The sequence below is a fragment of the Lithobates pipiens genome, unplaced genomic scaffold, assembly GCF_037356315.1.
Source record: "Lithobates pipiens isolate NorthernLeopardFrog02 unplaced genomic scaffold, aLitPip1_a1.2 Scaffold_13, whole genome shotgun sequence".
Lineage (NCBI taxonomy): Eukaryota > Metazoa > Chordata > Amphibia > Anura > Ranidae > Lithobates > Lithobates pipiens.
The window spans coordinates 16,273,619-16,295,633 of record NW_027507718.1 but is presented as its reverse complement, the minus strand read 5'-3'; the positions used below and the strand labels follow the sequence as shown (position 1 = coordinate 16,295,633).

General features: G+C 40.3%; 1 protein-coding gene across 4 annotated transcripts in view; it reads right to left on the bottom strand.

Annotated features, from left to right (window-relative positions):
* Positions 1 to 807: 807 nt before the first annotated feature.
* Positions 808 to 22,015, bottom strand: part of LOC143973955 (transducin-like enhancer protein 1) — a 76,554-nt gene continuing 55,346 nt past the window's right edge. For all 4 annotated transcript variants that reach the window (XM_077474876.1, XM_077474877.1, XM_077474879.1 and 1 more), the window contains exons 15-20: positions 17,382 to 17,631; positions 15,255 to 15,502; positions 8,582 to 8,729; positions 6,262 to 6,412; positions 2,432 to 2,508; positions 808 to 2,343 (exon numbers count right to left, since the gene is read on the bottom strand). In XM_077474876.1, coding sequence (XP_077331002.1) covers positions 2,236 to 2,343; positions 2,432 to 2,508; positions 6,262 to 6,412; positions 8,582 to 8,729; positions 15,255 to 15,502; positions 17,382 to 17,631 — 982 coding nt within the window. In that variant the 3' untranslated portion in view covers positions 808 to 2,235. The remainder of the gene's footprint in view (positions 2,344 to 2,431; positions 2,509 to 6,261; positions 6,413 to 8,581; positions 8,730 to 15,254; positions 15,503 to 17,381; positions 17,632 to 22,015) is intronic.

Below are 22,015 nucleotides of genomic sequence, written 5' to 3'. Positions count from 1 at the left end.
TTTCGGCTTCATTTCCCGGTTCCCTACTGCGCATGCGCGAGCCGCGCGGCGCAATCCGGACGGTCCCCGCTGCCTCTGGGAGCTGTGTGTTTCCCAGCAGGCAGCGGGGCACTTGCTGAAGGGGGCGGGCGCTTGCGGAAAGGGGCGTAACGTACGCCCCTTTCCGCAGAGAGCTAGCCCGGAAGTGGGTGCAGTTACCTGGATTATCCAGGTAACTGCACCCCCCTCCCCCCTGAAAGGTGCCGATTGTGGCGCCGGAGGGGGGGGGATTCCGATGAGCGGAGGTCCATTTTAGGGTGGACCTCCGCCTTAAGCACAACAGAAAAAAAATAAAAAATTCTCCAAATAGAGGGATAGCCTCTGGGACAACTGTCACTTCAGCAGGTTTCCCTCTGGAAGATTTCTGATCCTGTGAAAAATTGGGATTTGCCATCTCTGTATGAGACACGATGATCACTAGGATAAATAAGAAGGGTGGATCTTCTTAGTGGGGACAGACAGTCATAACAGCCTTACAGATTCTAACCCCTCAACATATTAAAGACAAAAGTTATGATTTTATATCAAAGTTAAAAGGAACCAATCACTCGCAAAAAATTGCTGAATAATCATATACTTTGCATGTTCAAATTCTGTGTGCATTAACAAGCACTTTTATACCCATCATGTTTCAACATATTACAAAATGATTATGATACATATTTCTCAGCCTGCAAAATTTTTCAATAAAATAACGCTATAAAACTAAAAACTTAATTTCAACATTTGGACTTTGGAAGAAAAAAAAAAAAAGTGAATACCGGAAAATAGTGTATTATGTTTTATTCAGACATAATAATGAAGTATAGACTTCATTAACAGAAACCGAAAGTCTTTGCTTTTAGAAAAACATTCATAATGGACTCTATGGAAGGCTTACAATATGATGCAAAGTTTGCTGCTCACTAAATGTTTTCATCTTAAAATAAATAGATCAGGTGTGTGGTGGATGTGCAGCTAAACAGCCATCATTCTAAACGATGATGCAATATTTAAAGAGGGAGGAGCAGCACAATAAGTTTTGGGCTCTAAGACCCACAAGAAGCCAATTACACATGGCTGAAATACTGAGCAGGCTCATCATATTTATCTGCTTAATAAAAAAGGAATAAACCAGAGTAACAGAAGCAAAATAATTCTGCATAAACTATTTACAGGGACTTGTCTATCATTTGTTAATCACAGAAGTGGAAAAACCTTTTAGTATTCGAGAAAACTAAAGACCATAATAAAAAAAAAAAAAAAGGAAGAGGATGTTCCCATGGGCTGCACTTTTTCAGAGATTTGATTAGGATGCCGTAAAATGGCGGCACCCATCTAGACTGACTACATAGAATGGAAACAAAACATAAAAAGTGTATACACCTAATCCTCTTAGAAAGGCATTTTAATTGTATATACATACACTTCAAAAAACGGTTCTTCATAAATTCTGTATCGACAGTCAGATTTGTGAAATGGAAAGAAATGTTTTGAAAATAAAAATGACAGTCACACTACAAGAGCACGTTATGAGGATAGAATACTGTCTAGAGAAAGAGGTTTCAGACTTGCAGGATTCAGAATTATATAAACTAATCAGGCGTCAAGTTACTGTGCATCTGCTATATCAAATAACATTTACAACTTGACTAGACCTATCACAGTGTAGTAAAAGAATAGACAGTCACAACCTCGGTAAATGCAAGTAATTACAAATCCTATATACACCATGAAAATCCATTTACATATTGACAGTTACAAAATAAAAATGCTGTTGGTACTAAAAGACTTTACTGTAGGAAAACAAATATATGTACATTTTTACAACTGACCTTCAACAAAAATAAAAAATAAAATTCTACGAAGCACAGAACCTTATATTTCAAGAATCTGATAAGTTGCCATGTTGAGAATATCCGTGAGCTCACAAAAGAGTCACATTAAATGTAAGACAAAAATAGATGCTTAAAAACAAACAAAAAAAGTTTTCAGCAGACATATTAAGACATATGTTCATTATATGTTGACTTCAGCTTGTTCCAGGCAGTCATATCCACATGGGTAGGAGATACGGCAAGTCCATATTGCATTTTCTTTATATACACAGGCAAAATTTCATAATCTGGATTAAAAAAAAGTCTGCTTGTTCATCCTACTGATATGCAAAAGTATATTTTGGCCCAGATAATTTGTACAAAATGATTATGTAGTCTTTCAGTAGATCACTTCATACACTGTAGCCTTCTTGTCCCCTGATCCAGTGACGATGTATTTATCATCTGCAGAGATGTCGCAGCTCAGCACCGATGAGGATTCTTTGGACTACAAATGCAACACCAAAGATTATTCCACACTTCTTATATCCAGAGTATATAAAATAAAAACAAAATGCATATATGCCAACACTTACCTGGAATATGCTCGCTCCATATGGTGTTCTCCAGGCATTAAGAAGGTTGTCTTTCCCTGTGCTCACAAACCATTTACCTGAGCCAAAAAAAAAAAAAATGTCACATTCTGAACACTAAAGTATACTGAAAATATGACCAATAAATCTGCTCCAGCAAAGTAATACTTTTTATAATGATCTTTTCATGAAAGTGGAAGTTAAAGTGGTTGTAAGGGCAGAATGTTTATCTGAATGCATTCTATACAGATAAAAAGCCTTCTGTGTGTAGCAGCTGCCCCTGCACCTTCTAATAGTTACCTGAGCCCCATTTTTATCAAGCGATACCCACGAGTGCCTCGGCCGTCGATGACTCTCCCTCCTGATTGCCAGAGACACAACAGCAACACCATTGGATGCCGCTGCAGTCAAAATCAGTTAATCAGGAGAGAGATTGGGCAGGGCCAAACTGGGGCTCCGTGTCTGAATGGACACAAGGAGCTGCAGCTCGGCTGCCACCAAAGCGAGCTGCTTGCTGTGGGGGCATTCGACAGGAGGGAGGGTCCAGGAGAGCCAAAAGAGGGATTCGAGAAGAGGAGGATCTGGGCTCTGTGCAAAATCATCACATAGGGCAGGTAAGTAGAACATGTTTGTTATTTTTAAAGAAAAAAAAAAAAAAGAAGACAATACAATCACTTTAAAGGAAAAACCTAATACTAAACCTACTATGCTCAACCACAGTCGGAACTTAATCTATCTAGCCCTGTAAAGAAAAGATTGCTATACTTAACTGTTCTGAAGTCGCTCCGGTCAGGTCTTCAGCAGTGCCCTCTGTGTGCAGGAGAAAGCCAACAAAGGCTGAGAAATGCCTGGGAAGGGACATCACCCATAGGAGTTACTATGGGGCTTCCTTTGTCGACTGCCTCTCCAGCACACTGAAGGACCCGCTGATGCTGGGACTGGACCAGAGCAGCTGCAGAAGAGTTAAGTATAGAGAGATCATTTTCTTTACAGGGCAAGGATTAAGGATTAGAGAATGTGGCTGAGAGTAGGTTTAGAGTTAAGTTTTGCCTTTATTTTCCACTAAGATTTTTAAAAGAAAAAAACAGGACCACAGTAGATGCCAAGCATGCAAGCCCAATATCCCATGTTGCATATATAAAAAGTGTTACGAAAGAGGCTCAGAGATAACAAGGCATCAATTAGATTTTTAGGTGGTAGTTTAGACTTTTAGGTAAAAATACAAGAAAAAGCAGTCATGTACTGTATGTTGAGCTTTGGTTCAGTTAAATCAGCAAGGCACAGTGGTCTACATTAGTCACAGCATGAGAAAAGATGCATTCTGCATGGATGTAGCCTATGAATGAGGTTAACCCAATGTGGAACATAGGAAGCAGAAAGGTATGGTAAAAAATTGGAAAAAAGTTTAGGCAAAAGGAGAAAACAGAGTGGGGAAAAAGAAAAGGATTTGAGTAACCAACGTCCTCTAGCCTCCACCTGGAACCAGTGCATTCCACCACCCAGATTGAGAAGTAGACCTGTGGTGAACACAGGAAATACTATCCATAACATGCCACATTTCCCCAAGCTTATTGCGTTTGTCCAGGGAGTTGTTAAGGGAGGCTGCAAGATATTCCACCCTTTTGGCATCCCAGCTCATCAAAGAGGGAGAATCAGCTTGTCACGATTTAAGTGCAACTAGATAGCTTGTTGCTGTTAAAATATGCATTAAGAACTGTAGATGCTTTCCAGGTTGCAAACTTTTGTAAAGATAATAGCAGGGAGGAGGAGACAGCCAGGAGGAGGTGCAGGCTGCACTCTTCTACCTATTTCTATACAGGTATTAACACAGGATCACTCTCACATCTGAATATACAGGGTCGGGACAGCTTGTCCCTTTTGCCGTGGCACCCGAGAACTCTCTGCGGCACCCCAGTTGAGAAACACTGCCCTAAACCAAAAATGTATTATTGCAGCTTACCAATCCTTAGATGTTGAGGCTGCATAATTTTAGGCTTTTTGCCCTGGGACCTAGCCAGTAACACCTCCTATATTAGAGTGCCCCAACTCAATGAATGGGCATAGGGGGGCACCTTTGGACAGCAGTATTGTCAGCCTGGGGGGGGGGGGGGGGGGGGAGTGTTAGATGTGCTAGCACTTTAAATACACTAACAAATTGAAGCTGAACTCCAGCTAATAGTTTACATGCATATTCAGCAGTTTTTTCCTTTATGGATAAATCATTGTAAGCATCCCTCATCTCTGTAGCTAATACATTCTGCTGGATAACTTGTTCTGTTGAAAAACAGACTTACTGGTTGGATCAATAGATGAAAACAGAAGAAAGCCGGAACAAAACAAAAAAAAAAAACACAAATGCAACCATCACATCTAAGAAATGGTAAGCTGCAATAATATAAACTATTTGCTTTTGGGTATAATACTACTTTAAGGTGTAAAGGGGATGCAGGAGTTAAATACTTTAGAGCCCAGGAAAATGTAGGCATCAGTAGTTAGGTATAATCATGGACAGCCTAAAGAGTAAGGAGGTACCCATTACCTTATTTATACTATACAAACAAAATAAAAATAAAATCACAGCAGCGCAGGGAGATCACAAGATTATGTGCCAGCTTTTACCATTCTTTTGGGAAATCAGTTCAAGTGCTTCAAATGTATATTCAATAGTACGGGCTGGAAAGAAACCTTAATAGTTACATAGTAAGGTTGAATAAAGACACCAGTCCATCCAGTTCAACCTGAGTGTGTCTCTACAATTGTATAGTGTGTCCCTATCCCTGTACACTCACATCGGTCCCTACCCTCAAGGAGCCCACAATCCAAGGTCCCCATTCATATACTAGGGCCAATTTTGGACAGAAGCCAATTAACCTTCCTGCATGTCTTTGGCGTGTGAAAGGAAACCGGAGTACCCGGAGGAAACCCACGCAGGCACAGGGAGAACATGCAAACTCCAGGTAGTGTCATGGTTGGGATTCGAACCAGCGACCCTTTTTACTGCTAGGTGAGAGTGCTACCCACCACCTACCACTGTGTAGTGGTTAGCACTGTAGCTTTGGCCAAAACAAAAGTACTGTAGGACAGAGGCATTCAATAAAAGTGGTTCTGTTTTTGACCTACACACTGGCTAAAGAAACTACCCTACCATTTTCCTGTTTTAGAACATGTCACATTTAGGCCTCATGCACACTGGACGTTTTTACAGCTGCTTCTAGGGGTGTCTGACTTTTTTTCCTGTGTCTAAACGCCCCTCCATGTTGGTGTGTGTTCATGCACATACAGGCAGTTATAGCAACATTTTGTGTCAGGAGCTTTAAGGACCCTTTTACACTGGGGCGTCGGCAGCAAAACTATTTTTGTGGGGCTTTTAATCCCCGCTAGTGGGCTGAAAAAGGGTTAAAATGACCCACAAAGCTGCAGTGGCGTTTTGCCAGTGGTTCGGCAGTGGTGCCCATTAATTTCAATAGGCAGGACTGGTTTAGGGCTTTCACACTGTATACACCGCTCCAAAGGTGCTGCTTGTAGGTCCTGCCAGCGCATCGCCTCAGCGTGAAAGCCCTCCGGCTTTCATACTGAGACCGCAGGAGAGATGTTTTTCAGGCGCCATTTTTAGCATTAATTTCATTGGCTAGAATTAACGCCCAAGAGCTTGATGCCTGTAAAATCTAAAAGCTTTAGACACTTACAAGCGTCAGCCATTTTTTCTGCAAAAATTCTGCTGGCTTCTAGGAGAGCTAAAAAAACAAAAAACAAAATATATATATATACACACACACACACCAATGAATGTTACTGTCCCTGTATGTCTCGGTTTTTTTTTTTTTTAAACTTACCACAATATGCAAACTTTAGCGACAACACACAGCTCTCATGTAGATGCAGCTGATATTTATCTGGCTTATTTACATGCAGGACTTCCACATTACTGCTTTCCATTCCTACCGCAAGCCATTCCCCAGTTGGACAGTACCCAAGGGAGAAGATCTAAATATAAAACAAAACAAAGAATGTTTCAAAAAAAAAAAAAAAAATCAAAAGGCTAAACATAAGAAAAGAGGTACTCGCATGAGGAATCGCATTCTCTGTACAGGCCAATAATAAAAAGGACAGTCAAGCAGTTTATGAGCACAGAAGCAGTGAACTTCCTATGAGGGCAATTACCTGACAAGCTTGGACGTTTTCAGCCAAGACAAAAAAGTTTCAACTAAATCAGAGCACAAAAAAAAGAATGGAGCCAAGGCACTCAGTTTCCAACATGCATATGCATTCAGTATATGATGTAACATTGTCTTGCTGGAAGACGGTGAGCAGAGAGATCTTTATGGGAATGCTTTTTTCATCCTACTGTAATTTCATATAAACAGTATGCAGATAGAACCCCATTGAAAGAAAACAGCTGCCAGTAGTGCCTTGCACATCAGCATTATGATTTGGAGGGGAACTGACAGTGCTGTAAGCCAGGTAGGCTTTACTACACTGCACAATACTCTAAATCCTTACAAATGGATCTTGCTAATTGGAGAAGCTGACCTAATCCCTGAGCTGCTTTTACTTCACCCAGTTGCATTGCTTTGACTGTAGTCTAGTAAAACAGAATCTTGTTTAGTGCCTGGAAGGAGTATCCAAGTTAAACTTGAGTTATACATTTTTTAGCAGGTGAGACAGTTTCCACATGTATTTCATCATTGTATTTTGCAGTCTGCCAGTCAGAACAGACAATCCATTGCTCCATACAGAACTATTGATCTCTATTCTATCCTACTGCGTAATTGTGAGACAGCTTTTTCTATTTTTCTTAATATTCTGGGATGTAGAAATGGGTCCGAAAGAGGTGTGTACCAAAGCTGTTAAGTTAATAAAAAGTTACCAATATTTTTTTTCTTTAAAAAAAAACTGAAAAAATAAAAAAAATGCTCTACCACATTAAATTGCTTAAAGTGGATCTCCAACTTTACTTTCCAATTTAGTTTGTTTGGGCCAAACTAACCCAAACAAACTGCTCACTACACCAATGTGGGGTGGGCTAATGACGTCACATTCACTGCCTGTGAATAACTGAGCTTTGCTCAGCCCGATGCAATTTTGTTCCACGTGTGAGACAACATCTCATCTCACCCAGAACACAGTGCTGTATACTGTATGTAGCTGGGGCTACAGTTTATACAGCACAATCAATGGGTACATGTTAATGTAGCAAATCGTAATAGAGATCAACTTTAAGCAGATTTGTCACATGGTCTGTAAATAAGGCAAAATTATTTTGGTTATATTAAAATTATAAATAGGAGTAAAAATTTGTAGTGTAAAATCTGGAAAGCAAAAAAGTTAAGCACAAAAAGCACTACCAGTGCATCACCACAGCAATCTAAAATGTTAGGCTATTCTGTTGGCCAGTGGTGTTGCCACCAGTGTATAATTAGTTAATGTTTTTCACAAAAAAAAACAACAAAAAAAAAACCCTTCAGAAGCATGAGAGCATCTCCATTGACCGTATACAAAAAGGGGTCTCCAAACTGCAGCCCTTTGCTTGACTTTACCTAGCCCTTGGGGCAATATTCATACCATTGACACCAACAATGGGGCATATTTTCTGTCACTGAAATTAACAGTGGGGTGCTATTTCTCATTGACTAACGGGGCACAATTCCCCCCCCCCCCCCCCCGCAATAACAAAAGATAGGGCACGGTTTGCTCTGACTGATTCCATGAAAAAAAAAAAAAAAAAAGTGTATATATTTCTGCTGGCCAAAGTCCAGCACCCCTAACGTCTGAAACAGAGTAAACTAACCCTTTGCTTAGAAAGTTTGGGGAACCCGGTATACACCATTATCAATTTGATAAATCTGACATAAAAAAAAAAAAAAAAAAAAAGTCTGAATTCTACCTTTGTAGCGAAGGAGGCCTGCCTTATAGTCCATTCAAACTACATCCAGACACACTCACAAAACAATTGTTAATAAAGGAGCTCACATATACATGATAGTGTCAGCCCTGAAATAGATAGTGTTGCTCTACAGTACACATTGCATTTAGTTAGCGAATCATTCTTGCACACCTAAACAGTCTATAAGCTCCCTTAATTCAAATGTGTGTAAAGCAAGTGTTAAAAAAAAAAAAAACATTTTTACAGAAAATGAAAACCACAGCATTTACCTGCGATGTGAAGTCATGTTGTTGTAGCTGTCGTCCTTCGCGCAAGTCCCAGGATCGCACTGTGTTGTCCAAACCTCCTGTCCAAAGCTTGGTACCATCATTAGAAATGTCAATACAGCTGGCTCCATCTGTGTGGCCCTGGAATTGCCTGATAAGACAAACAAGATTGAATAATGATTTCCTGCCAGTACTCAAGGTAAACACTGCTGCGTTGTTAGCTTTGGACTTTCCCTACATGTGTCATCTCTTGTAAATCTAGTGAAATGGAACAACACTCCTTTTTCTTGCAGAATTAAAATACACCCACAAGTTCTTAACAGCAGGTATTACTCTGGTTAATTCAAATGGCTAGCAATCGCAAGCTTCTAACAAAAAGGCTTTTGCCATCAAGTCTGCAATAACATGCCTCACACAGAGAAAAAAAAAAATCAACCATTATCAAATTTTTCACAATCCCACCAGACCAATGGAACTAATTACTAGTGATAATTATGTGTCAAATGTCTTATTAACCTGATAACAGCAAAAAAGTAAAACAGCATCATCACATACTGAAATGATTACAAAATGGTGGGTGCATAGTGCTTGAAGTGGGTGCCCATTTTAAAATGAGCAAGAGTTGCAAAATGATGGAAGGCAACAACTCATGTCTTAAAATTATGTTAACATTTTTAACTCCTCAGTAGTACTTATGGAAATATCAAGTATAATGCATATGTGCCTGTACCACCTGCAATTCATCAAATCATACAAAGGACTAGTATGTACACTTGATGGGATGCAAAAAAAAAAAAAAAAAAAAAAAAAAAAAAAAAGACCTCTTTAGAAAGCTAGCTGCCTGTCCGCCATTGGTTTTAATACACCGCGTACTAACTTAGAATAAGAAAATAGCAGGTTAAGGTCAAAGTGAAGTCCGATCTCTTGACAGGAATGTTTTGTTACAGGGAGTATAGATATTGCTGGATTTGACTAATGGCCTGTCAAGCAGTTTTTCCAAAGACTGGGTTAGCAATGGCAGCCTACAGATTGCTTCAGTAAAGGTTTCTTTTTAGTATGCTACTACTGATCTTTTATGCACCGCAGAAAAGTATTGCCTGTGCAAATCCACGACTGAGACCAGAGGAGCTGCTCGTGGTAGAGGTTAAGGATTGCAGAGAGTTATACATAATTTAATTACACAATCAGTGGCAATCATTTAAAATAACCTGAAAAAGGAGGAAGCATAGTCCTTTGTAATTAATCCATTCAAGTGGTTGTAAAGCTTAAACTTTTTTGCCTTCATGCATTCCCCTCCATTAAAGTAGAAAATGTTTCAGTATGTGTAGCACCCCCCCGTAGACTTACCTGAGCCCGATCCATCGCTGTGCCCATCTGTAGTGGTTCTCTTCTCCCTGGTCTCACAGGCTTTGCTGAGAGCAGTGGGAGCCAATGTCAGTCAAATCCTGTGACGAGTGAGCAGGACCAAGCTTTGAAGTCTGTCTATAGACGCAGATAGCAATGCTTGGGATCGAGCTTGCAGGTGTACTACAGTAGGAATTGGCTTTCTATAGTGGCACACCAAGAAGAGGAGCCAGGAGCACCGAAGGGGGGATACCACAAGAGAAGGATCAGGGCCTCTCTGTGCAATGTCATTGCACAGAGCAGGTATGACTTTTTTTTATTATAAAACAAGGACTTTACAATGACTATCAGAATCAGTATTTGACCTACAGCCCTTGCACACGGGCTATTAGATCAGTCCTTACAGAATAATGCTTCTGCTCACCAGGTGTTCAACCTATATAGTCAATCAGCTGCAGCACTTATGTAAATACAAGCTGTGCATGCAGACATAGAACAGGATGCACATGTACATCAGAAATGCTCTTCATTATTGGGGGGGGGGGGGGGGGGAAGTGACGGCATTAAGAATTTGTATAAATGCGAAAGTTCATTTGCAGTCCTATGGCATCAAAGAAAAGGTGTTGCGCTGTCAAATATGATATGGTGCTTCATCAATATCAGAGGATGAAATGAAGAAAAAAAAAAACCCCACACACTGAAAAGTTCACCACAATGATACGCATTAGTGAGTAATCACCCCTCACTTCAGGTACATGCCAGCTTTACTGTTCAGCCTGTTTAGGGATGCCGGTGATGCATATATTGGTCTTATAGGTCTTCAGACCCAATCTTTGATCCAGGAGAATGGAATTTTATGAAAATACAGAGAGCTCTCCACCATGCTTTCCAGAGGCCTTAAGATGAACACGTGAACGTTTACCCTCTAGTTCCTGCTCACCACTTACTCCCAAAGACCTGCTTTATATTTTCTTATTTTATTTCATTTCTATATGAATTGGGATACTTTGCTTTTTGTGTTTATGTATACATAAATCTAGGAATATGCACATTGTAGCTGGGAAAATCTGTCCCTAATGGGGAATGATATATGTGTGTATATATAAAGGAATTGCACTAGCCCTCCCACAGGAGGGAGGGCTTTCAATCACATAGGCCAATTTGTTAATACAAGTATACAAGTATCCTTTAAAGACCATCTACCAGCATTACAAACTTAGCTCTGAAGAAGAGGAGACACCCGCTTTTGGACCATACATGCCACCAATGTTACTGGCCAGCTGATCTTGCTGGATGATGCACTTTACACTATATGCTTGACTCATTACTTGTTTGTGCGTATGCATGTTTATCCTTTGTACATTAAAGTGTTGCAAAGGTAATACGCAAGGCTGGTGCACCCTCTTTTTCCTTTTAAGAGTTTTCTGGGTTCCCCCTGGACCTGTTATGAGTGGCAGCACAGCTGACATGGTGGTTTGATTAGACTGTTTCATTCCATTCTTTCCAATCTATTGCATGGCTATTTCTCAAAAACGCAGGAGTTTTGGGTTATTCATTATATTGGAGAGACCTGCTTTACTCTGACTGCAGTCTCTGCTGCTCATGCGGTTTCAGCATGAGCAGCAGAGACTCCACTCAGAGTAAAGCAGGTCTGTGCAATAAAGCAGGTCTATGGAAGGAAGTGGTCAGCAGGAACTAGAGGGTAAACGTTCACCTCACTTTCTGTTCCTGTTAAGACCTCTGGAAAGCATGGTGGAGAGCTCTCTGTATTTTTATAAAACTCCATTCTCCTGGATCAAAGATCAGGTCTGAGGTTCCTATAAGACCAATATATGCATGCATCACTGGCATCCCTAAACAGGCTGAACAGTAAAGCAGGCATATACCCAAAGTAAAAGTACTCACTAATGCATATACAGGCCTTCTGGTAAGATACATTTTGTCCTATCCCTTGGGGAGCACAGGTGTTGCACCTGTTGATAATTGGAAGGACACTACTTTTTTCTTCACTTAAAGTGGTTGTAAACCCTTACAAACCACTTTGACCTACAGGCAAGCTTAGATTAAGGCTTGCCTGTAGCTCAAAGAAATATCTCCTAAACCTACACGGTTTAAGAGATATTTGCCAAAAGACAGGCACCACTGTCTACTGCGCATGCACTGAGCACGCCGCTGTTAAAGGCGATATGCCGCGAGTGGCGGTTCCCATGCGCGGGAGTGACGTCATCGCAGCTCCGTCGAATGACAGGGCCGGAGCAGCGAGACCCACCAATATGGAGGCTCCGTACACAAGGGGACAGCGGTGACTTCGCTGGCTCCTGTGTCAGGTAAGTGACACATAATGAACTACTATGCGATGCATAGTAGTCCATTATGCTTTACCTTTGCAGGGAATCAAAGAGGAAGTAGACTCATCAGGATTTACTTCCTCTTTAAAGGACTCTTGCAGATTTTGGGATATTCACTTCACTACAATATTCTTTTAAATATTTTTTAATTATTGTGGTGGACTTCTCAGTGTTTTTTTCCCCTGCATTTCATTCTCTGATATCATATTGAGGACGCACCATATCATATTTATGACAGCACAACACTTTCTTCATTTAATTTGTTTATATGGCGAGTACTGCTGTTACCATTAACCGCTTCTGCCCCGGAAGAACTTTTTGAAATTCTGCACTGCATCGCTTTAACTGACAATTGCGATGTTGCACCCAAACAAAAATTGATGTTTTTTTTTTTCCCCCACAAAGAGCTTTTGGTGGTATTTGTTCACCTCTGCAGTTTATTTTTTGCGCTATAAACAAAAAAAGTGACAATTTTGAAAAAGAAAAAAAAAAGCATTTTTTTACTTTTTGCTATAATAAAAATATCACCGAAAGATATATATATAAAAAACTATTTTTTTCCTCAGTTTAGGCTGATATGCATTCTACATATTTGTAAAGAAATAAAACTGAAAGCATATATTGATTGGTTTGTGCAAATGTTATAGCATATACAAAATAGGGGATTAATAATTTTATTTTAGTTTTTTTACTAGTAATGGTGGCGAACTGCGTTTTTTTACACTGTATGGACAGACGATCTGTCACTTCTCCCCTCAGAGAACCGGAAAGTGTTTACACACACAGTTCCGGGTTCTCCGTATCTCAGCAGCGAATGCAGGACACCGGCGGTGATGGAGACCGCCGGGCACTCGCATCGGCTCGGGGGGCAAGCACGTGTGCTCCCTAATGGCCACATAACGTAGTTTCGCCCAGCCATACCATTCTGCTGCAGTACAACTGGTCAGCATGTGGTTAACCAACTCCATTTTTAGCACACCAAGTGCATTTTCCTATGTATAGATATGGCATAAGTAACCAATTCATAGCATTTTAAATGGATAAAAACAATTGCAGAAGGCCATGCCAAGAGGACACTGCCTGTGCGTGCTTAAAATTACATCTGAAGGTTGGGAGGAGAATTATCAGAGTCCCAAATCTGTCATGTGCCTGCCAAACTGCCTGTAAAGCCTTGTGGATTTATTCCAGTCAGAATAGTTTGCTGGACTCCTACACAGGCAGGGTTGCCAACCTAATAGGATTCAAAAGCTGTGCGCTACATACAACCTAGCTCTAAGAGCAATTAAATAAAAATCCGTGCTAAGCCTTGTTTAACCCTTTTGGCATTCGCTGCTGGTATTAGGAAATTCCAACTGCTAGGGTCATGGAACATAAAATACTAAAGGTCAGTTCTCAAGAACATAGTGTCAGCATTCCCATCCCATAAAATGATATTACTCTTTAGCAAGGCCATATAAATATATCTGTACATTTTTAAAGATTAATCTGGCTTCTGGGCTAACCTACTATTAAAGACAATTGCCTAGCTCCTCCTGAAAACAGAAAATACTTAAATATGCAATAATGCAAAGACATACTGAATAATTAGGCAAGGCCTAAACTGAGCTCACGCTAAGACCTGAAAAATTTGGAAGCCTGTTAATACAAGCAGTGGGAGACATTTACATGATTATTCAATCTGAAAAACCCAACTACAGGTGACAGGTCTATTTTTTTTTAATGGACATCTTGCATTTTCTCAGTATTAGAAAGGCATGTCTAAGGTGCACCTGAGCATAGAATGCAGTTTTCAAACAATGCAATTGCTGTTTATGTCTCAACATAGTTGTTTTAAATCATATCATTAAAACTGTTGCACAGGTATATGCAGGTATAAGATTTAAATATTAGGTTTCAATTTGACCCATAAGCAGAATTAAATGAAATGAAGCTCCCAAAAATTACAGTACAAAAGAATGAGTCATTTGCATAATTTTTTGCTACAGTTCTGTGCCCTATGCAGCAAAGTACATGTAGCATCTTGTCCCATGTTTTCTAACCCTAGTTATGCAGTCCGACCTGCCCTTGTCTCCTGCTGATCCAACAGCTTTGATGGAGACCGTGACAACTGAAGTTGGTCTTGGCTGTGAACACTTAACAGAAAAGCAGTGGCATTCAAATGGAGGGGAGGGACCTGCCATGCTATGCATGCCTCTTGCTGCTGCTGGTCTGTCAAAAGTGTCCACAACCGAGACAAGCAGCAGCTATGAATCAACCATGTCCTTCATAGCTGTTGTCAAACCGACTGCCGCAGGAGGAAAGGAGAGCAGGTTTGACTTCATAGCTAGGGTTGGAAAACACTAGCAAGGGACAAAATACTACATTTACCTTTCTCCTACAGGATACAGAACTGTACCAAAAAATGTAACAGATTGTATGCACGTCAGCTTTTTTGATAGATACGAAGAGAAATCTCCATAGGAGAAAAAAAGGTCCATCACCTTAGGACACTAGCATAAATCTAAGGATTCATGGAGTGGGGAAGAGCTATAAAAAGCATGTCCTCAAAAGCTCATCAGCATCCAATCAGCCAAAGGTACCATCCACGGGCTTACTACAAAGGGGTATGGGTGGATGTATATATATGTGTGTGTATATATATATATATATGTATATATATATATATATATATATATATATATATATATATATATATATATATATATATATATATATATATATATATATATATATATATACACACACACACACACACACACACACACATATATATATATATATATATATATACACACATATATACACACACACACATACACATATATACACACACACATACAGTTGTTAATGTTCTTTAACAGTGTTAATCTTTAACATTAAAGATTAGTAGGGGGGGGGGGGGGTGTCTTTCTCAAAACCAATCAAAATGTTGAATTAAACAAATTTTCCCATCAAGTAAGAATAAAACACACTTTGACACATACCTTACAAGAGTCTGATTGTGTAGGTCCCACACTGCAATGTTGCCATCACTACAGCAGGAGAAGCAGACCTTGGAGTCAGGGCTGATAGCCAGAGCATAGCAGGCAGGAGCAGATGATGTCAGCTCTGCTTTTATACGAGGGGTGGGAGCTGCCAGGTCCCATATGGATAACGTGCTGGCTTCCCCTCCGACAATGAGAGTGCATCCATCAGGGAGTAATTTACAGGATCTAATATAGTTATCTCTGTTCTAGAACGAGAAGACAAACACTTTCTTAGGTACACAGCTATGACTATTTCAACAGCATTATAAAGTTCTAATGATTATTTATATTATGTATGTTGTGGAACCCATCATGTATACTGAACTACAGGTTCAAGAGTATTTCTGATCAAAATTTAAACTATTTATTTCCACATTGTATTCAACAATTTCTGGCCTATTTCTATAAATCTGAAAGATTGTGATGTAAAAATACGCACACTTCTCTCAACGCTGACATGCATTGACTAGGCCCTGTGAGTAGGCATGGTCATGCCACACATTTCATAGGGCCTGCCCTCTGAACTAAGAGTCAGTCAGTACAGGAATCAACTTTCCAGCAGAAAGGTACTAGTCAATATGTAGTCCTTATAAATGAAAAGAAAACAGCAGAATAGAAGCTGCAAAGCATGCAGGGAATACAGGAATTTGTGGAAACAGAGTGCTGTCCGTCTACTGGCTATCAACATGAAAGGAAATGATTCAAGTAAGCTTACACTGTATTGCCAAAAATAACTATTGCTATTATTGGTATTACAATGATGATGTTATAAGATGAAAGAGTATGTTGTGACCGTAGAAATCTTAAAAGGTAAACAGATCCATTTCAAGCAGACAGATCCTATCAAAGCACGCACACACAAAGCAAATATGAAAATTCTAGATATTCAGAAGCTGGCTTAAGTAAGGGTTTAAGTAAGCACAGGGGAAAATAGTTGCAGCAGTATGATGGGGGATTTTTCTACCCAGCAGTATTTCACCAGAAATATTTCCTAGCCTAAATTACAATTCCACAAATGTCCTTAAAGAGAGCTGTACATTGGTTACAACTTCCAAAGTGCTATGCGGTAGCAATGTTATGGTTCGAAAAGCAAAAAAGGAATAAACTATAATTTATAATATAATATCTTAGCTATGGAACAGTTATGGGCTTCTTTAGGGGGAAGGGACGATAACAGATCCTTTTCAGTATTTATAATTCTACTGTCATTAATAGTACAACAGTATTTGCACAGGTACGGTCCTTCAATTTAATAACAAAAGCAGTCTGTAGGTGAATGACTGTAGAAGCCTGGGTAAACACTCATCATAGCAACGTTAAGTCCTTAGATTATTTTTCATAACCGTCAACCAACAATTTTTTAACCACCTACTTGGCAAACACATAAAGCAAACATGCACACACAACTGAGATGACTGTTGTACGAAAATGGATCTCTCCTGAAAGCAGAGCTCAGGCACTGCACAGTTTTAGATTATAATGTTAAGTAGATTGAAGACCGTAGCATTGACTTTAAAGTGGTGATTAGCTCACACAATACATGTATGCTTTTAAATTAAACATTTTAGGTAAGCACACTAAAAAATAAACTCATTAAAGTGTTCTTTCACATAAAAGTGATTTCAGTATCAGGTGGGCATGATGAGGAGTCAATTTAGGCTGATGCCAGGATCTCACTACCATAGTTACTAGTTCTGTCCCCACCCTCCTTGCAGTTCAAGATATTCCAAACTACCGCTTGATCATCCAAGTTTTCCTTTATATTCTGTGTAACATAAAATACAAATACAACAGAGGAAGTAAGAACCATTCATAAAGAGTGCAGATGTATAACCTAGCAACTCAAGAGGTGCAAGAATGTTCAGTAACTAAAGCTTAGGAAGGAAAAAAAAAAAAAAAAAAAAACACACACACACACACACACCACACACACTTTTGGTAACCCTTCTCTATATCACTTAGACTAAAACATTGCTCTTCAGAGCAAAATCGGTTTCTTGGGCTTTAAGACCACTAAAGAATAGAAAGTCATTTTCTTGTACAGTCTCCAAGGACCCTAGAACACAAAAGTTTCTGTACACTTACCAAGCAGTCCAGCTGAGAAACAGGGCTTTTGTTGCCAGGTTGGCTGATGTCCCAGACTTTGACACATCCCTTCCCACCAGTATAGACGTGTCTTGTGGGGTTGCTGATGGTTACTGCACAAACCACTTCCCCGTGATTTAGTGTGTTTATCTGGCGTGCATGCCGAGGGATTCCTTGGCCAATCAGAGCATCAGGAGGGAATGGGACCGGCTGCATCTGGCCATCTGCAGTAACATGGAACGAGTAAGCCCTAAGAGTGAGAGAAGAGAGGCAGGTGGATTTTGTTCTTTTGTTTTTTTTAATAAAATCAGCAAATAGTGTTGTAATTAACACCTACATAATTTCATTTTGAAGCTATATAGATTTTTAAAAATACCATATTAAATCCATGATGCATTTTAGGGGAAATAGACCACAATCTTCAATCTATGCAACTTTTACAAAAAATAAAATATGGTTTGATTTGGCTTGAGGTACAGAAAACAATTAGAGGTAGAAACCATCAACGTAGAAGCATTTTCTCTGCTACATACTACTCCTCTGTCGACTACACAATTTAAGTCAGAACATCTGTGCTTCCACTTATTGTAAAACATACTTCAATCTGTGACACTGCAAGCACTCTACAGGGAAAATGATTTAGAATATTTATACTTCAGTGAACGATCAGTGCAAAAACAGTGTGGTTCTGGATGGAGTGATACATTGACTAGATTTACTATCAAATATTTCAAATCTACAACAATAAGGAGCCCATCCTGTACCTCAAAATGTAGACTCAATTGCTCAGTAAGCTTAACATTAAAATATTAAGCATCATCAGCTGGCTTGATTATGTTTTATCAATTTTAAGTTCTAATATATACACACACACACACACATACATATACACATACATACATACACACACACGTAATGTTTAGGCACCTTTTTTCAGTGTTTGTCAGGCAGACCCAATTAGAAACTGTTAATCTTGGTGGCCATTTACATCCAATCGTTTCCAAGCTCAAGCTTGACCAGGTCCAGGGAAAAAAAAAAAAAAAGGTCTGTGGCCCTTTTCTGTTTTTTGGACCTTAACATAAACTGATCAGAATTGGATGTAAACACAAGCAAGACAGAAGGGTGGCCCGTCTCCTGTATTCCAAGATGTATAAATACTTTATCTTAAATTTTACAGTACAGGACGCAGGGTTGATATTTATAGACCCTGGGGCTTTCCCAAACAGTAAATGAGAAGGTTGGACAAACAGAACTGTACCAATAGGTGCAACGATAAGCATTATACATGACTAAGTTCGCTTGCAATAACCTTGTGGCTAAAATCTGCATCCACCAAGGACTGGAAAGTATGGACAGAAGACCATTGACCTGGTGCTTTATCTCATAGGTAAGCTCGAGGAGCCATCTAATCCACCTAGCAATGGATCTTGAAAAAAATATGTTCCTTGCGAGGTCCTGAGAGCAGGAAAAACTTGTCTCTTCAAGATAGAAGCCGCTTACAATCAGTAACAAGCAATCTCCTTAGGGTGCTTAGGAGTAAGGCACAAAGGATGTAGGATGGTGTCTTTATTAAAAGTGGAAGGCTGACAACGCCTGAAAAGGAGGGTTTTAGACGCAAGACTACTTTCTCCTTTGTAAGGAGTCATTTCTCATTCTCCACAAGGACAGACTTCTGACTGATGCGATAGCCACCAAGATGGACACGTTCTAGGGGATATCATCCAAAGGTGTTTTTGCAGGGCAGAGAAACTGATGTTTCAATTTAGCATAGGGTTCTGTAAGGATGGTTCGAGCCAAAACACACCTTTGAATAAAGGTTTTTAAGAGGTAGCACAGTCAGGGGACAGGTTTTGGCTATGTTAATGCTTTTCCAAAAAAACCTCTAAGAGTACTTTTGTAGGAAGGCGAAACTGCAGTCATTTCTAGAGTTGTGCCTGTGCTTACACTAGGCAAAAGGATTGCCAGGTAAAATAGATTTCTCTTTAGTGGTTTTCATTGCTTTCAGCAATATGGGAACAGAAACGAAGACCCCTTTGTCTCTCAAGACATGGGCTTCAACAGCAATTAAAGCCAGTAAATGAGCAGTACAGTGGAGCGGAGGCCTGTTTGAAAGAGGCTAAACATCTCCTAGAAGTCCAAGTCTGTCGTGTACTAGGTTCTTGGATAGTTTGAGAATCACAGGTTTCTTCTCTTGCTCTAGTTTACAAACCATGAGAGGCAAAATGTGCACTGAAGAAAAAAAAAAAAATAATTAATAACAACCATTAGCCTCAATTGAGTTCAGGGAATTATCAAGGCATTCAATACCCGTGCCAGAGGATCCTTGGTCCTAGCCACAAAAAGGAGGTAACCTGTTGAATTTAGAGGCCAGGATATCTACAACCTTCCATCTCCAACATCTTCCCCTTGGTCCAGAAGGAGAAGGAGGAGAAGGAGGAGAAGAAGGAGGAGAAGAAGGAGGAGAAGAAGGAGGAGAAGAAGGAGGAGAAGAAGGAGGAGAAGGAGGAGAAGAAGGAGGAGAAGGAGGAGGAGAAGAAGGAGGAGAAGGAGGAGGAGAAGGAGGAGGAGAAGGAGGAGGAGAAGGAGGAGGAGAAGAAGGAGGAGAAGAAGGAGGAGAAGGAGGAGAAGGAGGAGAAGGAGAAGGAGGAGAAGGAGAAGAAAAAGGGGGGGGGGGGGGTTAGCTTTTAATTGCTTTGAGCTTCAAGATGCTGATGGAGAGCTTTGCTTCCTTGGGTGACCATGTTCCCTGAACTGTGAGATTAGACCATTCCTCCCTAGTCTGATAGGCTGGCATCTTCTATTACCTTCCATTGGTATGGTAGAAATTACTTTCCTATTGTCAAGGCTAGGTTAAAAATGTGCCTTGGTATGGAATTCCTTGCTTGGCTGGATAGAAGCATAGGGAGATTGAGGTTCTTAAAGCGGATTTCCAGACAGTCTGCTCACATGGACAGAAATTTGAGCCATTTTGGAGATTTGTTGGTTCTAGAGCAAGGGTCTCAAACTGACAGCCCTCCAGCTGTTGCAAAACTACCAGTCCAATGAGGCATTGCAAGACTGACAGTTACATGGATGACACCCACAGGCAGAGGCATGATGGGACTTGCTTTGCAACAGCTGGAGAGCCGCCAATTTGGAGACCCCTGTTCTAGAGCATCAACATAAAAGAGCAAAGCAGAGGCTAAGGTTTGTAAGTGCTCTATCAAAGCATGGTCCTGAAGACAGGATCTTGGTTGTTCATCACCCTAGGCCAATTAGCAGCAGTTTGACAAATTGCAGAAACAGCTTGTTGCAGAGTTGGGTCTGCAAGAGTAACTAGAGACTTAAAGAACATTTTAAACTTTGTCAGTACAATCTCTGAATGAAGGACCAATGTCAGTGGGTACAATAATACTGGAACAGTCCACTTTTTTATGAACTACCGGTATTTCCAACGGATAGAGCTCAGTAATTGTTCACAGTTGGACTGACCCAATCAAACTGCCCATTACATTTGTTCATGAATGGGGAATGTCTCAGGACTTGGCAGGTCTCTCCAAAAGGTGCAAGGCGAGACAGAAGTGAGCATATTAACACTGGCGAGCATATTAACACTGGCAAGCAAATTGCATGAAGCTGTAACAAGTGTATAGGAGGCCGTGTCAGAAATCTTTCATGGCCTCCTCTAACATGCCATCTGGGTCCTTTTTATTCCCTTCAATGTCTGAGTCCTCTAGAAGGAGGAATTTCACTTTTCAACTCCAGTAGAGACTGTCACGGAGGAGAAGGAGCCTGGCACGTCTGTGCCTTGGACAACGATGGCTGTACTAAAGCAGTTAGTCATCTGGGAAATTGTGACAGTTGAAGAAAAGTCTGGCAAATTCGAGTAGGCCACATGTGTGCTTGAGATGGAGCTAGAATCTGAAGAAAAGGCTGGTGTTACAATTGGGTCCTGCTTCAGTGCAAGGGAAGCAGCGTTGCAGTTTTGTAGGTTTTCACTGAATGAATGTTTGCCTCAGCATTTGCCATGGTTTCCACTACTGCCATCAGCGAGGTTATTCCCCTGTGGGGTACTCTAAGAGGATTGCAGTAATGGACAAGCATATGCAGCAACACAGCTGTCAATTGTGGTAAACAAAAAAAAAAAAAAAAAAAGTGGGAGGAAAAAAGATAGAGTACCTTAAAGTGGAAGTAAACCCATTGATTTAAACAGTTTAAAAAAAAAAAAAAAAAAGGCACGCCGGGAATGCTAACTGCACATTGGATGTGCTCTCAGCCAAACTATCAAACCATCTAATGTCTGGTGTCATAACGAATCACATGTGCAGCACCATAGCAGTTGAAGATTAAACAGAGGCAAAGATGGCAGCTTCCTTGGCTGGAAACGATAGAGGAGTTTACTTCCACTTTAAACAAAAAAGACTCGGCAGAAACATCAGTAAACTATGTGACCTGTGGTGTGATGCAACACCTGATCATCCACCTGAGACTAAGCTCTGAATGGTGGCATTTACTCCTACTTGCTATAAGGCTGCAATAATGGTCCAACAAACAAGGTGGGTGACCTGTCCGTTTCCCTGGTTCCTAATCGTGAAGCGCCCTGCTGCCAACGATATATGTTGCGTCAAGGTGAGCAACCAAGCAAGCTTCAGTGC